Here is a 19787-nt window from a genome sequence, read left to right as displayed (position 1 = left end):
TTTACTCAAGTCTAATTCGTTCATAAAATGTCAGCTTATGTTCTTTCAGGAAATTTTTCAGTACTGTGAAGCTGCAACTTTAGAAGCATTTTACGTACGTCAATTTCAAGCAGAGGATCAGTAATTATATTAACACTAATGGCCACGGCTTTCATAGGATATGTATTACCCTGAGGTCAAATAATAGTTTTGAGGAGCTACAGTAATTACTAACTTAATTTCACACCATATGACTCCCACAACCAAATTATATTTATCAAAATTGAATTTTTTTAATGCAGTATATAACAAGTAAAGGTATAGGCATTTACCATGATAAGTGTACTTGGAAAGTAATTATCTTTTGGAATATTAGGGTTCTATTTCTATTATGTTTACGTCAACCTACCAAGTTTTATCAAAAACGATTAAAAATTGCGCACAGTAGAACGAAAAACTACAAAAAAAGTTTTTTTTAGCTCTAACTCCGGTTCCAGTGAACCGATTCGCTTGAAAATCAATAGAGCTCTATTCCCAATAGGTTTTAGGTAGCGGTGTACCTAAAACTATCTCTAAAGAACTCGCTATACATACGTTTCTTCAAATGATATCGGCAGCAATTTTCACGTAATTAAAGCAACAAGTTGATTTTATTTTATTTTAGAAATAAGTATTGAAAAAGTAGTAAACAAATATCTGTGCAGGAGGTAAACAGTAATACTAATACTGATGCTCTCGTTAAAAGTTAATAAACTCGGTTTTATTAACATTCAGAGACTGCAGGGAAGAAACTCAAAACAAACCGCATGATCATCAGCCAATGAAGCCAGACTGAAGTAGAAGCACTTATTTTGAAAAAAGAAACATCCCCGAACTGACTACTATTACGGAAATCTCATAAAATGTAAAATAAGTATTTGCATTGTCGCATCTATCAGGCATCTATTTAAAATGATACCACCTAGCAAACCGTTGCTAGGTGGGATCCTTATTTTGCAGTTTGAATGTAAAGAAAGAGATAAGATTGCTGGCACATATGTCTCGTAAAAGATATAAGACAAATCTTTAGATATATATGTAATAAAATATGGATGCATTATTTCACGCTTCTCAAAAGTGCAAGTCTGCAGTAGTGACAACTAACTTCCTTATATCTACAAAAAAAATTGCATTTTCATCAATGAAAAAAATGACAACATTCTTTTAAAATTCAAAGGGGAATATTTTCAAATCGGAGTTCTCAAAGGAAATTCTCATAATTTCTGTAAGGAAGTCTAGGTACTCATAAAAAACTGTGACTTCTCAGTATTATGCTACGATTTTGAATTATAAACTCAAGCCTGCAATTCGTTTTAAAGGAGATTAACCTAGTCCCAGTTTTTTCTTCTGAAAAAAAGAAGCTTCCTGAGAACAAGAACTACTGCATTGCAACGGTTTATCTATATTGAAAAAGAAATAAATAGGTCACCCCGCACATAGTCAAATAAATGCATAGCTAACAAAATTCCTTTTTATATGTAAACTACCTTTTCCTCTCATCAACGGAAGAAAAAATATATGATTGGAAAATAAAGTCAAGCTCAGCAAATTGTCAATTTTCACTACACTTTTTTCTATTTATTTAGTAATTTTTGAATTAATAATTCATACGTTTAAACTTATATATAATTTCCAATTTTAACTGCACTACTTAGTTCAGAAAAAGTTACTACTTGAAAATCGAGCACTGCTTAACCAAATTAAAAAGAATCTGTTCAAAAATTATGGTTGTTTCAAAGATAAAGTTTATCAGATGTTAAGGGTCAAATAGAAACGAATCTTTTTACGATTAAGAATTTTACGCAATGCATTACAAAACTCTGCCTCTTTTAAAATGTACGTTATTCAAAAGGAATCGCATATCATAATATTGAAAAATTAGTCATTTATTAAAGCCAACATTTCGATTTAGTTACGAAATATACTATATATATATATATAGTAAATATATATATTCTATAAATATTTACGTACTGTTAGAATATTAAAAAACGGAAATGTTTTCAGACGAAGCAACCGGAACTGAATCCATTGAACGGAAGTTGTAATAGAGTGCTATTTTACGACCTTAGAACACGAGGTTTGAATTTCCAAAGATATTCACAGAATAAAATAAAAACAGGATGAAGAAAGGCTAGTGCAAAGATCATGTGGCCGATTCAACTTGAAAAGTTGTTGCAGTCTGCAGGCATTAATAAGGAAGAAGTAGTCGTCCTTGAAAAGAAATTTGCACGCGCATGCGCGCCGTATGTGTGTACACACACACACACACACACACACACACACACACACACACACACACAGACCAAGTAACAGGACATCTGGAAAATATATAACATAAAATATATTAGTATTAAAAACTTGAGTAATCAGTGGAGCCATAATGTTACAAATAATTATATGGGAAAACAATGGAGATCTAAGCATCAAAACTTGTATACAATTTGAAAAAGTCTTAGTTACCCGCATAGGAATCCCCTCCGAAAATAATATGGTTTTCAGAAATCCGTAAAATGGAGTTAAAATATCGTATTACAACTCATTAAAATTCTGATCGATTACACACACACACACTTATGGTAATTTTAACTAGTTGCTAATTAATGCACCAGTAAAATAAGATTTTAAATACAAAATTAAAACTACCACTACAAATACATAAAAAACACTATAATACGTTGTTTCCCTCCTTATATATGGCAAACATATACAATGCAAGAAGAAAAACAGACATTCCTATATAGAGGTGTATCACGAAGTTCTCCCGGGATTTCATAACCTATTCTACTCGTGAAAATAAAGGAAAAAGTTCATATAAACAAACATTTTAAAATACTTCGTTTGCGAGTTACAGCCAGTGAAGGATTTCGCTCGGATTTCAGCTATCCCAGTGAAATGAGGTCGTATTGAAATTTTTAGGACATTAATAAAGCGACAGAATCAGTGATTTTTTTTTAATGGTTTTTGAGAAATATGGGGTGAAAAACAATAAATTGGGTAATAAACACATATAAATTTTAAACAAAACTTCAGCACGATGTAACGCCTCCCCACTTCTCTTGTGCAGTTTCCACTAGCTTAAATCATTATTTCCCTGAGAAATAGATCGGTTGTATACGTCCACATTCCTGGGCACCAACATCGCCTGATCTAACACTTCTAGATTTTTGCGTCTGGGGATAGATGACAAATATTGTATAATTATCCGCACTGTGGCTGAGCAACTTAAGGATAGCCCTGAAAAACTAAAAACAACAATACAAGCGTGCCAAGAAATTTGTACAGATATGGTTCACAGACCTATTTTATTCAATTTTTCACATTAAAAACCGTAAGAAATTACTACTTCTGTCCCTTAATTAACGCCTTAATAATTTCAGTACAACGTCATTTCACCGGGATAGCCGAAATCCTGGTGAAATCTTTCACTTAGCCGTAACTCGCAAATTAAGCATTTTAGGACATATGTATAGATGAACTTTTTCCATTATTTTCACGAGTACAGTAGGTTACGGAAGTCCCGAGAGAACCTCGTGGATTCACCCTGCATAAAATTCATTTGTACAATTTTGAATTCGATGATTATTTAACAATCGCATTTATCAAATAAGAAACCACGAAAACCAAACTAAAATATTTTATAAAGGCCTAGGTAAAAAGCTCCTACATCTAAGTGAAATTTTATATAAATAAGTATGAAGAGTAAAATAATATGGTGATTAAGGAAACGTATAAATGCGTTGATTTTGTTAATAGCCGTAAGCTTGTATTCAAAACGCAGTTGTATAACAACACGAAGGTTCTAAAACAATAGATAAAAATCATAAATGTTTTAAAAACTTTCAATAAATTCCAAATACAAAAGTTAATTTACCCCGATAATAAATCTCTTAGATTGATATTAATTCCGAGAATAATGAAAATAAAACTAATTTTAAAAATTTGTTTTTTTTTTACAAATCCATTTGTTTTTATAAAATATACACGAGGGTAAGTACCTGATGTTTGTACCTGGACAAGCTTTGATGTTTCCTTGTGACGACCACTTATGTGTGTGGTGGCGTTAATCCCCCCCTGAAATAATGCTCTACTAGCTGTTCCAGGGGGAAGGGTTGCCAGGGGTGGAGGTTTAGTCGGTAATGCGCAGGTATTCATATGCACTTAACATCCTCGGAACCTGTTAGCGACCCCGACGACACTGCTTAGGTGTCCGTAAATGGGGTTCCTCCACCTCTAAAAAAAAAGGGGGGCAAGTACAAAAAGTTAAGGAAATCCATAAAACTAGGGCAAAACTAGAACTATACGGCAGACTAATAATAATTAATGCTCTAGTAACAATGATTTATTTTAGAGAACTTTCGAAAAAAATTTCAACATTTTCACTACTTTTGTTTACTAACGTTAGTTACATATTACCAATCTCACCGATGCTGAGATTGAAAATAGATCTAAAGCGTTAACCAGAAAAAAAATGTAATTAAAAAAAATATATAAAAAATTTAATGTTTCACATCAATTAACAAAATACTGCGAAAAATCCTATTAAAATGCCATATCGTATTCTTTTGATGCTTGAACACAACTTATTGACAACGAACGTCAATAGCAAATATGTTACTTGGACTGTAAATAGTACATTCGGCTTGGTGAACCAGGCTGTATATTCATTAAGTATAATATAGCTTTATATAGAGGTACACATGAAGGCATACTCGTTAAATGCATAACAGCCATCTAGAAACCCATATATAAACGTAAATATCATACGAAGCAATCAAACTATTCCATCAAAACAACACAGCTGCGTTATCATGCTCAGTCTACCAATTATTTACCGAACTACCCAATATTACATGACAATAAGAAATTCCTAAATGTATTCAAGAGAAAACAAAAATTGTACATTTTAAATGATAATGGTTTCCTCATAAAATTAATTTCATCATTTAAATTGCTAGTTTACTGTACAGTTATTGACAAAAGTTAGAGCGATGGTTAATAATCACAAATGAAATGGAAAAAAAAAATTAAATACATTTATAAGTTTTGCAATCCAAGCCCCTGGAGCAATAACACTTTAAAGCTTCTCAAAGAGATACTGATTTTTAAAGAAAACCGCTGTTAAATCAGCGATTTATTTTAAATCGAGAAGAGCTTTAAAATGACGAATAAAATACTGAAAATATACACAACATCGTTAACTCCTATTTCAGAATTTCTGTGATTTAGCCTTTTAATGATAACCGGTTTACGTCCAAATAATTAAAATCACTTAATTTTTTACGGTAAGAATAAGATGAATTTTAGAGACAGGAATGCGAAAAATACCTAGTTTGACCGGGATTCGAACTTAGAACTTTTAGGATGAAAGGCAGAGATGCTACCGGAACTGTAAAACTAAGAATCTTCTGAAAAACCTATTTTTAGCATTTCAAAAAAAGATATCAGAAACATCTTTTGAAATGATGATGCTATTGTAGGTCACAATAAAAAACCCTGTTGAAATCATAGCAGAAATTTTATTTCAAATGAAAAATTATTCTAGTCAAAAAATATTTCATTTTGCTATTACAGCAAAATCTTTAAAATCAATGCAAAGATTTATTTAAGAACTATCCGGTGATTTCTTTTTACAGCCTATACCAGGGAAATCTAAAAAAAAAATATGCCGTTCGACTCCAGTAAAGAATTAATTATACGTTAATTAAGTCAACATACATTAACACTAGAATGATTAAATAAATAATTACATGTAAAAAGAAATGCATTTATTGGTTTACATCTATCTATGCATTTTTTCATCAATAAATTTAAAAATTAAAGAAAGAAAAACATCCAAATTACGTTTTATTTACAATAAAATAATATTAATAAAGTATAAATAAATTTGACTTATTTATAACACTATCAAAACATATTAAAAACATCTTATCTAAATTATAATTAATTATATAAAACATATTTAATAAAAACATTAGGTCACGAGTTTTAAATACAATATATAACGTTAAAAGAAATTTAGAGATAAACAAAATTACCAATAAATGTTTAATAGTACACACATATTTGGAGCAAAAAATAATTGTAAAATTACAATCCTAAACTGTCTAAATATTAATTTACTATATGTCATTTATTTAGTAATCAGATTTCATAAGAAAACTACCTATTGTAATGGTATCATGATTCGAATTCCGGAAAGTTTCGACTTGTCTTCGCGTTTCACATCCCCCAGACACCAAAACACAATCAGCGCAAAAGTTTATATATATATATATATATATATATATATATATATATACATTTCACTTTCTTGTGGACACGATAACTGCCGTAATTTTGCGCCAATCACTTTCAAATTGTTCATTAAAAATAACTCGTCCCAAAACCTCGGTCGAGTTTAACGGCCAAAATCGGACCACGGGGTGGAAATGGGGGCTTTTTCGAAAAAACAAAATTTCGTTAACACTTTTATTAAGTAAAATATTGAATTTGTTTAAAGTTCCTACTATGCTTTGTATAGGAGCCTAAAACTTATCCAAGTAATTTTTTTTTATTTCACCAACCATTGCCCAGGGGATTGAAAAAATGGGGTTTCGAAGACAAAAAAGAATCACACCTTCCTTAATAGGCACAGTATCGAATCGGTTAAAAGTGGTAGTTAGTTCTCTAAACATTACCTAAAACTTTTGTCTGAAACAATTTTTAATATGACCAACCCTTACGGCAACGGATGACCAAAATGTTGCTGGAATTGTAAGAATATGGGGCTTGTCGTATGCTAAACATGTGAAACTTTTATTCACATACAAGTATTGTCGTATCGAATAAATTTGAAGTTTTTCTTTACTTTAAAGTGGAAATTTTTTTATCCCTACTTAGCACCGGTGAAATCTACCGCCGGACGAAAGAGATTTTTTTTTATAAAGTCACAAGCAATAAATAAAAACAGAGAGATAATTTTCAATAGTATCAAGACATTACAACTCTTTAATAACGTCATTAATCAAGAGATACAAAACAAATCTAATAAATAAAACAATTAAGCTTTTTTGTTTTATATTACAAATTCTTTTCACGTGAAGGTGTCCTTTTATAGAAATCCTCATTATGACTTTTTGAACTGTATTGTTAAATAACACTTTTTTTTTTAAATCAATTTTACTATGACTGATGTTATTATTTCTCGAAAAATAAATTAATAATATATATTACAATACACAATCACCATATCAAAATATTTGGCTAATCGTAGTACCCATAAAGGCATAACATTTATAAATAAAAACTGTTATCAGCAATAAGATAAATCTTTTTTTCATTCTTGATTCTTGTAATTATATGAAAAATAATAATAATAATAAATATATATATATATATATATATATATATAATAATATAATATATATTGATCACTGATCTTTTGTAGTTCACTGAATAATTCGTAAATTTCATTCTTATTTAGAACATCTTCAAAGCGACTACTTTTTACAAACACCAACCGGTGTAACCCAAATTCTAATAAAACGAACCAATACGGCCAGCAATAATTCCTACCTACTTAAAATAAATAACTAAACTGTATATGGTAGATTAAATAGGTTTTCAACAACAAAAACAGCAATAAAACATTTTTCCTTTTAAAGAAAAATATTCATTAGAAAAAATTCAATCGTGAAGCAGCAAGGCGTTGGATACGTACAAAAGAAATCTCTGCTAAAGTTAAATGTTAGCTCTCTACCAGGGGAGATTTCAAATAGTATTAACATAAGTGCTATACTCGAGAGTGAAATTTTGGAGATAATTTATATAAACTCCAAATATATTAACCAAGATAACGTTATTTTCCGCTCAGCGATTTACAAGAACAATAATTCCAACAATAAGATCCAAAAAGGTTTGCATATAGTTTTAAGAAGTAAGTGTATATAGTCTTTTACTGATGAACCAAAATCAAGAATTTTTCGTTTAAAAAAGGTTACCTGAAAAATTTTATCAAGTAGTTTAACGAAAAACATATTACAGCAGATTCGGTTCCTCTTTTGGAAAGAAACTTTTTTTCACATCTACGTAATGTAGTGCAATTTAAGTAAGAAACTTATCAAATTAGAATTTTCATAATACATCCTTCCCTATCTAATTTGGCATAACAGTTAAAGCAAAACTATGCAGTTTATTAATAAAATTATTTATAAGTAAATTTATTATAATATAATCTTTGAGAACTTTTAAAAAAATGTTTTTATTTGCACTGAAAATGATCATCATTTGTAAACGTTACCAAAATCTAAAATCTAACCAAGATAAGTTATAATAAAAACAGTTTTATAAAATTAAAACTAATACGTATCGATATGGAAGATTAAACGTAATGACTACCTCTAGTGAAGAGCTGGACTAGAAGCACACTACGTTAAATTTAAGAGAACACATTCAATTCTGGGTCAATATACATAGAAAGCAAAGTTTTAATAAAACAACACCGAATTTCTAACATCTTAAACTTCTACTGCACGTAAAATTTAATGACGCAAGCCAATGAACATTTAGAAACATGATTCAGAGACTTCACACACCCATATTACCAGAAGGTCACATCACTTTGAAGAACTCAACACCATAAAACATCTATAAAAACATGAATGATATAATTTTACATTCGCTGACTCACTCCTACACGAGACGAAAACGCATATATATATATTTTTTTTAATGGATATACAAGCAAAGATATTAACGTACAAACAATATTAAGAGGAATAAACACTTCTGCTAAAATATATTTAAGTTACTTCGCCTACTAAAGCAAACAAAAGTAGGAAAACATTTAATGGGAAGACACAAAAACATTAATAATAAACGGTTAAAAACCCCCTAAAGGAAAGCACTAGGTAAAAATTTTTCATTAATTTTTCTTAATCCGTAAATTAAAATTTAATTAATGAAAAATAAAATGAACAAAAAACCAATAAGATTCGGGCAAAAAAAAAATAGCTTCATGAATCATGAATCAAATTAACAATACAACTTAAACGTCTTGTAACAACAATGCTGCTAAAGATTACAGTTCTACATAGGGCAAACGGGACGCTGCACAGTATACTGCATCGAATTCAGCATTTACCAACTACGTAATAGCAAAAGATGTTCAATTAATAAAATAAATCTTCTACATATGATATAATCCCATAAAAAAGTGTATCTTAACATACTGTAAGGTTATGAAACATAACCCACCGGGTTGGTCTAGTGGTGAACTCGTCATCGCAAATCAGCTGATTTCGAAGTCAAGAGTTCTAAGGTTCAAATCCTAGTAAACGGAGTTACTTTTATACGGATTTAAATACTAGATCGTGGATACCGGTGATCTTTAGTGGTTGGGTTTAAATTAACCACACATCTCAGGAATGGTCGGCCTGAGACTGTACAAGATTACATTTACATTTATACATATCATCCTCTGAAGTAATACCTTACGGTGGTTGAGGAGGCTAAACAGAAAAAAAGGAAGGTTATGAAACATAAAAACGTATAAATGACTATTAAACGGGCGTATAAAGTGCAAATCTGTGACTTTCCGATTTCTTCACAACAGGCCTACAGATTTGAAAAGAAGAAGCACGCAATAACTTCATTTGGAATCAAAAAGGACAACAAAAAAATTATTGGTAAAGAAGGAAGAAGCTATTCATTTATACTCAATTGAAAATATGACATAAACAATAAAAGATCCTGTTCAAGTTTTATTTTGGGGAAGTTCATACGTATAATTAACATTTTACGTTATTTTCATTGCCATAGTCCAATCAACTACTAATCGTCATAGAGAATAAAACATTTTAACGATTAACAAAAATTATCTTTATTATCTGTACCTATAAAACAAGGTGAACAGACCGACTCGTAATCAATTAACTGACTATGATTTTTAAGATTAACTGATGAAAATTTGTATACATTTTCTTTTTACGATGTAAATGCACACACGGAAAGGAATTTCTGAAATACAGAGTTTAAAGGGTTAAAATGCAGTAACATTAAGTTTTACTTGAATTTTAATTTCTCCGTAAGAAATAAAGATATCAACTTGATTTTTGGTAAGTATGATCTTCCAGAAAATATCTAAAAACCAATTTCTAGATTTTTCGAAATTTGACCTTGAAAGGAGAGAAGAAAGGTAAACAAATTTGAACACTGATTGCGAATTTTCCCCATTTCCGGTAACAAGATATTCACTCAATTTGGGCTTGCAAACACTCTTCGCGTATAAATATCTAAAAACCATTTTGGTTTATTTTTAATGACGATTTTTTTTAAGGGGCACGACGGTGTACTGTGTGGCAGCTCAACCATCACAGCCACTGTCACTGTTACTTACGACGCGACTGACTGCACCTGCCATCAGTTACTTGACAAGAAAAAGTAAATTAAAATAAATAAAAATGAGAAACGAAGTACGGTCACTTCCTAGTGGTGTCGTCGGGCAAACAGCTATAACTACTATTTTAAGATGAAGGCCGACTATTTTGAAACTCGCAATCTTTAGATTACTCAAAGTTTCGGGTTCTGTATTGACCAAACTGTTGCTCTGAAGAAATTACAATACACTGATAGTTTTTATAAATCGAACAGGCTTTAATTTTTACTTTTCATTATTATTCTCACAAGCATGAATTTAATGAACACAGAGGGGTCCAGGGAGGAGGTTCTCTGGCTAGCGATAAGGGCAAGCGAAGCGACTCCTGACCTAAAAATGCCTATACATGTATATATATATATATATATATATATATATATATATATATATATATATATATATATATATATATATAAAACTAATACTTCAAAATGGATTTTGTGCTTTGCTTTAAAACTTACACTATCAAAAAATAAATGATATCGTTGCATATGAGTTAGCAAAAATTTGAATAGTACAAATTTCCGGGCTGAGTCAGTCATACACGGGAAAAAACCATGCGAGGCATTTTTTCGCAGATCAGGGAAAAATAAAATGTTTCCCACTGAAATGGTGGAAATGGTTTTTTTTCTGTACTGGATGGTATATGTTTTAAACACCATTGATATTTGAATTTTTGATTCTTTGTTCATCATAATTATGAAAATTGAACTTCTTGTTTTGTACAGCATTTTATTCACTGTTTAAAGTAATTTTATTTTATTCATTTTTTTAATAACTAAAACTGCTTTACAAAACGAGGATTTAATATTTTATATGATGAACGAAGTTACGAAAATTCAAATTTAGGTGATTTGTATAGAATCTTCGAAGAATTTAATTAATACATTACAAAAAAAAGTTATTTTCATTTGTGATTTCCACGAGTACCTAACCGAGAAGATAATAATGCCCAAATCAATATAACATTTTTTTTAAAAAACGCGTTATAATAATTTCTGTTATATTGATATACACATTCACTGTACATATTTAAAATGGAGTAAAACCGAGAAAAACGTAAGTAAGAATGTCGAAATTAACCTAAAGACGATGAAAATCGGCAACTGATGGAGTATCGATAAATTGTGAGATAGAGAATGGATCCAGCAGTGGACTACAGAACAGAAAAGTTACTATCAGATTTTAACGAAAGAACAACCAGATTATCCCTTCACATTAAAAAAATCATACAAAATCTTTAGAACTCCAAATTTCAGTTCACAAATATTAAAAAACAGATCGCGAATTATGATCAAACATTATGGATGACAATTTTCGTGGAATAACAATAGTAAATTTTAAACATTAAAATTTGTAAAAAGATTATAAAATTAACTAATAAAAACAGTTTAACAATAAAATCCGTACTTTTTTTTACTTCAGATACGAATAAAATAATAAGTCAATTTATAATTACTAAATTCGTTATTTTTTAAAATCGAATTATACGGCCTTTATTTATTTTAATAATAGTAACTGTTGAACGACATGGTTCAACAGAATATAATTAAAAATAATTATCATATCAAATCGATAAAGAATTGATAATAATATTAAGACCACATAATTAATAACTATACGTTTACATAAGCAGATAAAATAAGTAGGCTAGGAAAACACGCCTTTCATGGCAAATAGCAAGATTAAACTAAATAAAACTGGAGAAATGAAGGGGAAAGACAGTATTATATATTCATTAATTCATTTAAATACTATTACTGTACTATTTACTTGATAAAAAAAAAATAATAATTTAATTGCAACAGTAACAATATAAACCAACTCGCCTTACTGTGTTATTGATACTCCAACCGTTAATTACAAAATTTAACATTACGGCAACCGTGAAACTTAACAAAGTCAATCTTTTAAGAGTAATTTATCGATTCATAAAATTAATATCATTCTATTTTATGAACACTTACTAAATATGGTGGTTTTATAAAAAGCGTTCATGATTAAATAATATAAAAGCTTTGATGTTAATATTTGTAAGAAAAGAAAAGACAAATCGAACACTGTTATTTATAGCAATTATATATATATATATATATATATATATATATATATATATATATATATATATATATATATATATATATTAATTACCCGATTCTGTACTGATTGAACAGAACTCCTTTTCTTTCCTATTAAAAACAACAAAAAAAAGTCCAGGCGTTTAAGATGGATTTTGTAAAACTCAAAAATCCGAACATAAATTTATTTCATTTTAAAGAATTTTAATCTTTAAAAAAACTCTTGTAAATTAAATTTTGACAAATAAAGAATATTTTTCTCTCTCGTATAAAAAATGAATAACTTCCGAAACGCTAGAAAAATATAGAATAATTAGAAAGTTTTACAACTAAGAAAGAACTGTTTTTATTTATTTACTGGCCCCACCTAATTATTTTTCATGATTACGAAGAAAAGTGCCCTTTTCGGCCTAAAAAACTTATTTACTCCATAGTGTACAATACTACTCTTTTTTTCTCTGTTTACCCTCCCCGGAATCACGGTAAGATATTACTTCAGAGGATGATAAGTATGAATCTAAATGAAGTGTAGTCTTGTACAGTCTCAGGTCAACCATTCCTGAGATATGTGGTTGGTTAATTGAAGCCCAACCGCCAAAGAACACCGGTATCTACGATCTAGTATTCAAATCCGTATAAAAGTAACTGCCATTACTAGGATTTGAACCTTAGAACTTTCGACCTCGAAATCAGCTGATTTTCTGATTTAATACAGCACAATTCTATTGTCATTTATTACAGAGTTTATTTGAAGTTTCTAATAACAATAACTGAATTACCCGGCTTCATCCTGCAAAAATAAATTAATATTTTTAATCAATATCTTTCGGTTCATACACTACTTTTTATTTATTAACCTGAAATTAATGAAGCAATAAGTTCACATTATCAAGGAGACATTTGTTTTAAATTACTTTAACTCGTACATGAAATAACCTGTTAAGATTGAATTTCTAAATTAACCTCATCAATTAGTTTTAATAGTAATATTTAACTCAGATCTGTTCATCTGTTTAAGGTTATATTACATAAAAAGTTTGAGCTACTTTCATTTTTATCTGCGTAAAACTTTCTCTGTAACTTACCTTTAGTTAAAACATAGCTTGCATTTTAATTTAGAATCTAAAAATAAGTACGAAAAATTTCAACCAGATTCGTTAAGTCATTTTAGCGAGTAATTAATAACAAATAGAAACATATTTTTATGTTTAAAAACAGGTTTTTAACATTTAAATAAAGAAAAACAAAAATCAAACGCCTCAAGGATCCTTTTTACATTGTATTAAAACTGGGAATACATAAAATACAAAAACATTTGAAAAGCTGAAATGAGGATCAAATGCTCCAAATAAAAAAATAAATTCTGAAATAATGTGACCCGCGTATAAATGTAACTCATCGAAAGTGAAGATAATAGAAGCTTTTAATTTAAACCGTGCGTGCGCGCAGACACATGAAGGGTTAAGATCTAAGATACAGAATAATTAAAAAAAGGACCACAGAGCGTGGTAGTTTCAAAAAATTCCGATACATTTTTATACGCTCTCCAACTAGTAACAATGGCGTCAAAAGTGGAGGGTACAGAGGGAGGTACGTACAGTACAATTCTGGGGCATCGATCGCTCTTCTAGTGACGTAATCACCTCCCCCTATAACAAGTGCTCCCTACCATGGTTTAAACATCCGCTCGATCTACAGAAAAGAGACACAGAGACTGAAAGAGCGAGAGAAAGAGACGTATAGAAAAATGAACCAAGGGCATATCTGCGTAAAGTACATAATTCAGTAAATTTAGTTCATTGGCACGAAATAAGAAAACTGATAAATTTCAATTTAAAAATTTCTGCACACAACAAAATTTGCTTAACAAATACTTATTTAATTTTCGATTAATTTGTAACCTACCAGAAAAGTTTAATCTTCTTTAATAACAAAAAAGTCAATGAAATCAATCCTTTCAGCTGATAAGCCGGCTTTTTTAAAAATGCAATCCATTTTTAAAGGCCAGATCAAGGTCATACGTTTGTCAACTAGTACCACTTAAAAAATGTATTAACAAAACTTAGTTTACGGATATGTAAACAAATCTTACTATAATTATGTGTTTCGGAAAAAACATACATACAACTACATAATTAAATAATTTATATGTATATATATATATATATATATATACATACACATAAAAAATCTAAACAGCAGTTTTAATGGTTTAACCAACCAATTTTCTTTTCCTTGCCGTCTGTTATGCATTCCATCACTCAGGATAACTCCACAGAAGAATTCTAACTTACACTAGATCAGTGTGCTCACCAGTAACTATGCGAATTGAGGCACATTTTGGACAAATTTTTTAATTGAAAAAGGTTTTATCCATAAAATAAATCAGTTCCATGAACCCAAAATGATATTAGTTAAACAATAAGCAATCAATATTAATTAACCAATGCAATTCATTTAGCGACTCATCAACAAAATTAAATCAATTTAGCATTAAAAAATGGCTACATAAATATGCATCAAAAATTAAATAAGCATGTATAACTAATGATACAAGATTTATTCACAAACAAATAACTTTACACAATAATGTACAAAAATTATTATGATATATAACTCCTTTGTATTTATCTTCATGAATTTGGCTATTAGCTTGAAAATCATTTTCCAAACATTGTGTTGTGTTTTTATAATTTTCAATAAATTTGAATTGATATTTGTTTTAACATCTGGTGATCATTGAAGTGAAAATTTTTACATTTTTTCCAAGAAGCACAATGAAAATACTTCTCCATAAATAGAATATTAATATTCCAATACAATCATTGGTAAAACCTTTTTTTTAATCACTTTATACATTCCTCCTTGCTTTCATCAGTACTCATCTCAGAGACTTTTATTTCTTAGGCTTGAATCCTGCTTTTCACTTTATCAGGCAAAGTTCATAACTTACAGCTTAGTATAAAAGTAAACAACAAAAACCATGTTATATATATATATATATATATATAAACTCTCAACATTTTCATGAATTTGTCTTTTCTCATCAAAATGTTTTCACAGGATCTAATGAAACCTGCCACTTTCTGAAATCTACTGTTCACCTGCTCAACTAATTTTTCTAATTATAGAAATCAGATATGTGAAATAAACCTACTGCAGTAGTAGTCCACAACAAATAAATAACGTTTTATTATGATTGCATTATATAGATCACTTCAGGAATGAATATTAAAAAATATTATTTGTAAGATAAAAATAACAGATTATTAAAGTCCATATTAATTATTTAAAATATAAACATATAAAATTTTTAAAATCACACACTGATTTATAAATCCATTCTGGATATATTACGATTGTTTTAATTTTCTCTGTGCTCCATATTCCCATCTGACAACTCTTCAACCCAAATAATGACATTCTGCTGTAATTCCTTTACTGCAATAGAAAAAGCACAATCATGAGCAAACACAATTTTTTAGAAAAATGTTCTATTCAAATTCCAAGAGAATATTTCCTCGTTTTTATTCTCAATGTTTTCATAATTTTAAACTGGATTAATTTTCACATTTCTATCTTTACCAGTATTATAGATTCATAATGTGACTTCTGAATTGAATGCAATTCTTCAATTGCTCAGCTCGAAAGATTGGTATACTATATTTTTCAAAATAATATCAAAGTAGGCTCTTCTACTCATCCACTTAATTTTAACGCATTAGAATAATTTAAACTACATTTTTCACTTAAATTAAAGATTTACATCACGTAATTCATTAATTACTGTTATTGTAATTCTTCTATTGTTTTAAAATATGTATGTTTTTTATTTATTTGAATTGCATTAAAAAAAGTGTTGTTTTATGTATATTATGTGTTAATGTTTATTAATTGAATGTATTTATTCAGTTTTAGTAATGTATGTTGTATTTTTAAGCATATGTATAAACCTTCATTCATACATTCAGATGCTACTTAGATATTGTTATAGAAGATCTAATGATGTTTGCTATAAACATGTAATTGCATCACTTTTGCGTTTACGATTGCACAGTTAATGGAAGAAATAAACTGATGAAAACACGCAAAGACCAAAATGAAGAATAATTATAAATAGTTAAGTGTTGATGAATGCTACCATTAAAGAAAATATAATCACGGCTAAGGGGTATCTCAAATTTAACTAAAATGGATAAAGATGGACTGCTAAGGTAGTGTGAGAGTTCAAAGTGAAAGAGCTTAGAAACCTAGAAGATTAAGACAAAGGGCCACAAAAGCTGCATTGTTTCAGAAGGAAAGTAGACTTATCATATCGACATTTATCTTAAATAGAAGAAAAATCAACTAAGTAACTAAGACCAAATACAAAAAATAATTATAATTTTAATTGCATCTCAAAAACAGCACAAAGTATTTTGTTTAAAACAAAATGAATACGATAACTATGTCAATTTACGTAACAATGGAAACTGAAAAACAGTGAAGTTCATACTAACTAGCTTTTGTTAATCTTACCTAATAATAACGATCATTCTTTAAAAACCTTATCCAATCCAGCTGAGCAAGGGGGACTTGAAGATCCTATTAACTTTAAACTTAACTGGATACGATCATTCTTTTAAAAGCCTTTTCAGACCATCCAATCCAGCTGGGAAAGGATGCTTAAGGAAGATCATATTTTCTATTATTTAAGTTAATCGTTTCAAGAGACACCATTGTACCATCGTTTATTTCAAATTGATACTCACTTAGGTTTATCAATTTCCATGAATTACAAAATTCTAGAATAGAATGTTCTGAATGAAAGTTTTGATATCTTTCAGGGAAAACTAACATTCTTAACCCGACTGGTATGGTAGCATTTTCATACTCTTTAAACATATAGCCTAACTGGAGATGCTTGGGGAGTTTCTTTTCTGGGAGGAAAGGAACAAGACAATATGTAACATTTTTCTTATAATAATACGAAGAAAGTCTAAACATTTAGACTACATTCAAAAATTGCAATCTCATGCTAAAGGTAACAGCAAAAAATGTACAGCTGATAATAATACAAGCACATCCTTTTTGAACAACAGTACTTTTACTAATAAATTTCAAAAAAGGAGAAAATTATATATAATATTGAAAAAAAGAGTGCTATTCTTGTTCTATTATTCACTGAAGAAGCCCCCTGTGTAATTTTTCCTCATTTCTCACCGATATTTACTTCTCTTAGGATTTATTTTTCTGATAAATACTGTTCTAATAATAAAAACAATTTTTGTATAAATAATTACTGTAAATAAACCTCTAAATATCATGAAACAATAACCTACTACAAGGATTTATTTTCAAATAATGTTAGGAATACATTTGAAAATATATTCCAGGCATTTTTTTTCTTGTACTAAATGTACACCAATCCAATTTTTATATTTTAATCTAATTGTAGTTAAATTAATTTAATTGTATTTGATAGGGTGCAGCTCATTTCAGTGACAAAAATCCAAAATATACTTCAAAATGTAACAATCATAACAAATGTAAAAACCACACGTTCCCACACAAAAAAAAAAAATATTGGAGGCTTGTAATAGAAAAATATTACAATTTTTATTATACCTGATAAAAAGGAAATTAAAGTAGTAATAACTATTAATAATACCTTACTGGATGGAGACTTATGATACTGTAAAAATTGTTTACACTTTTTTAAATCAAGCCAATCTCAATGAACTGCAATTCATTCTTAGTACCTACTTTAAATTTAAAAAAAACCGAGTACAATAATATTTTAACATGTTCTTTTGAACATGTAAAAAAATCTTTTTTCAAAATGATTATGCTTTTCAATATGCTATATGCTACTCCTGTACAAAAGATGAAAATAAAAATAATAAGATAATTCACTTTACCCCCCCCCCCCCTTTTTTTGTGGGCTAAAGGGTAAATTACAAAGAAACTAAAAGTAAGAAACTATATGATTTTAAACAGGAATATTTACAGAAAAAAAATTACCAACTAATTAATTTACAATCTAAGTAGCAGGTCTCTACAGGTCTACATCAGTGATTTTGGATGCTAATAAACAATAAAGACATTTTTTACAATATCAATCTTACAAGATCCATCTCGATTAAGAAAATTTAATAATGATTTTAATATTATAATGAAAATAGTCTGGTGACAAAGAAAAAACTTTGCCAATAATTCATCTGTATCAGTAAATTTCTGTGACTAATAAAAGACCACTTTATACAAAACCACTTAAAATTAAAAAAGTAAAAATAATTTTTAACAAAAAGAGAAAAGGAGTTTAAAAAATGGTTGATGATTAACCATTTAAATTAAAGAAAAATAGTAATAATTAAAGAACAGTACACTAACAGAAACAAATTTTACAACCTTTAACATAAATTTATTTTTTGAAGGAAATGCTAATTTTTTAAAGGATGACCATTTAATTAGCAATCGATGTTGATTACAATGAATGATGGTGTATGGCGAGTACTCTAAAGGTTATAATAAATGCTTACTAGACCAAGAATATATTAAGGAATGCAACAACAAAAAAATCAAAAGGGGTCTGAAGGTAACCAATTAATTGCTGTACCTGTTACCATCGAACATTTAATATACAATGTTAAAAACATAACAGAAAAAAACAAAAATTAATTAACATTTAATTCATACCTCATAGATCATTAAAGATTACAAAATACCAGTGAAGTGGTTAGGAATTCTGATATACTGCAAATACAATTTCAAAAGAGGTAAGGGTTACCTTTAATAAGACATTTAAAATATACAATATACTCATGTAAAAAAAATATGCTTACAATCTAAATGTTTCTTTTTTGGACCTATCAATTCTTCTGTCGTTGCTTTACAAACTGATTTCGCTAATCCTTGGCCGGCTATGCTGTGTCTTGCAGCTAACAGTCTATCTGTCATCGTTTGCCCCGCCATTTTTACACTCATCGTCTGTTTAAGCCGCTACGAAAAATTATGGGTTCACACCCTACCACATAACCATAAAAATTCTTCCGAAAAATTACTTCATGGAAAAATCGACCACTACACGAAAGATCGAACAAAACAGAACGAATAGAAGATGGCGACTGCGATGTGCTCAAGTCGTGAACTTGAATCGTGATTCCAATAGTTTGACAGGTCATGAGAAACCACGGAAGTCAAATGAGTAATTGAAGAATAACCTGAATTAAATATAAAAAATTATTATATGATTCGACTGTGAGAAGTATATTTAATTTGTGTTGAAAATACAA

General features: G+C 29.1%; 1 protein-coding gene across 11 annotated transcripts in view; it reads right to left on the bottom strand.

Annotated features, from left to right (window-relative positions):
- The window catches only part of lap (phosphatidylinositol-binding clathrin assembly protein lap), a 333775-nt gene extending 314111 nt beyond the window's left edge, over positions 1–19664 (bottom strand). For all 11 annotated transcript variants that reach the window (XM_075371951.1, XM_075371949.1, XM_075371943.1 and 8 more), the window contains exon 1: positions 19338–19664. In XM_075371951.1, coding sequence (XP_075228066.1) covers positions 19338–19479 — 142 coding nt within the window. In that variant the 5' untranslated portion in view covers positions 19480–19664. The remainder of the gene's footprint in view (positions 1–19337) is intronic.
- Between the last annotated feature and the right edge of the window lie 123 nt (positions 19665–19787).

This window comes from Lycorma delicatula, chromosome 7, assembly GCF_047948215.1.
Source record: "Lycorma delicatula isolate Av1 chromosome 7, ASM4794821v1, whole genome shotgun sequence".
In the NCBI taxonomy this organism is placed as follows: domain Eukaryota; kingdom Metazoa; phylum Arthropoda; class Insecta; order Hemiptera; family Fulgoridae; genus Lycorma; species Lycorma delicatula.
Note: the sequence above shows the minus strand (reverse complement) of the source record. Positions and strands in the feature narration are given on the sequence as shown.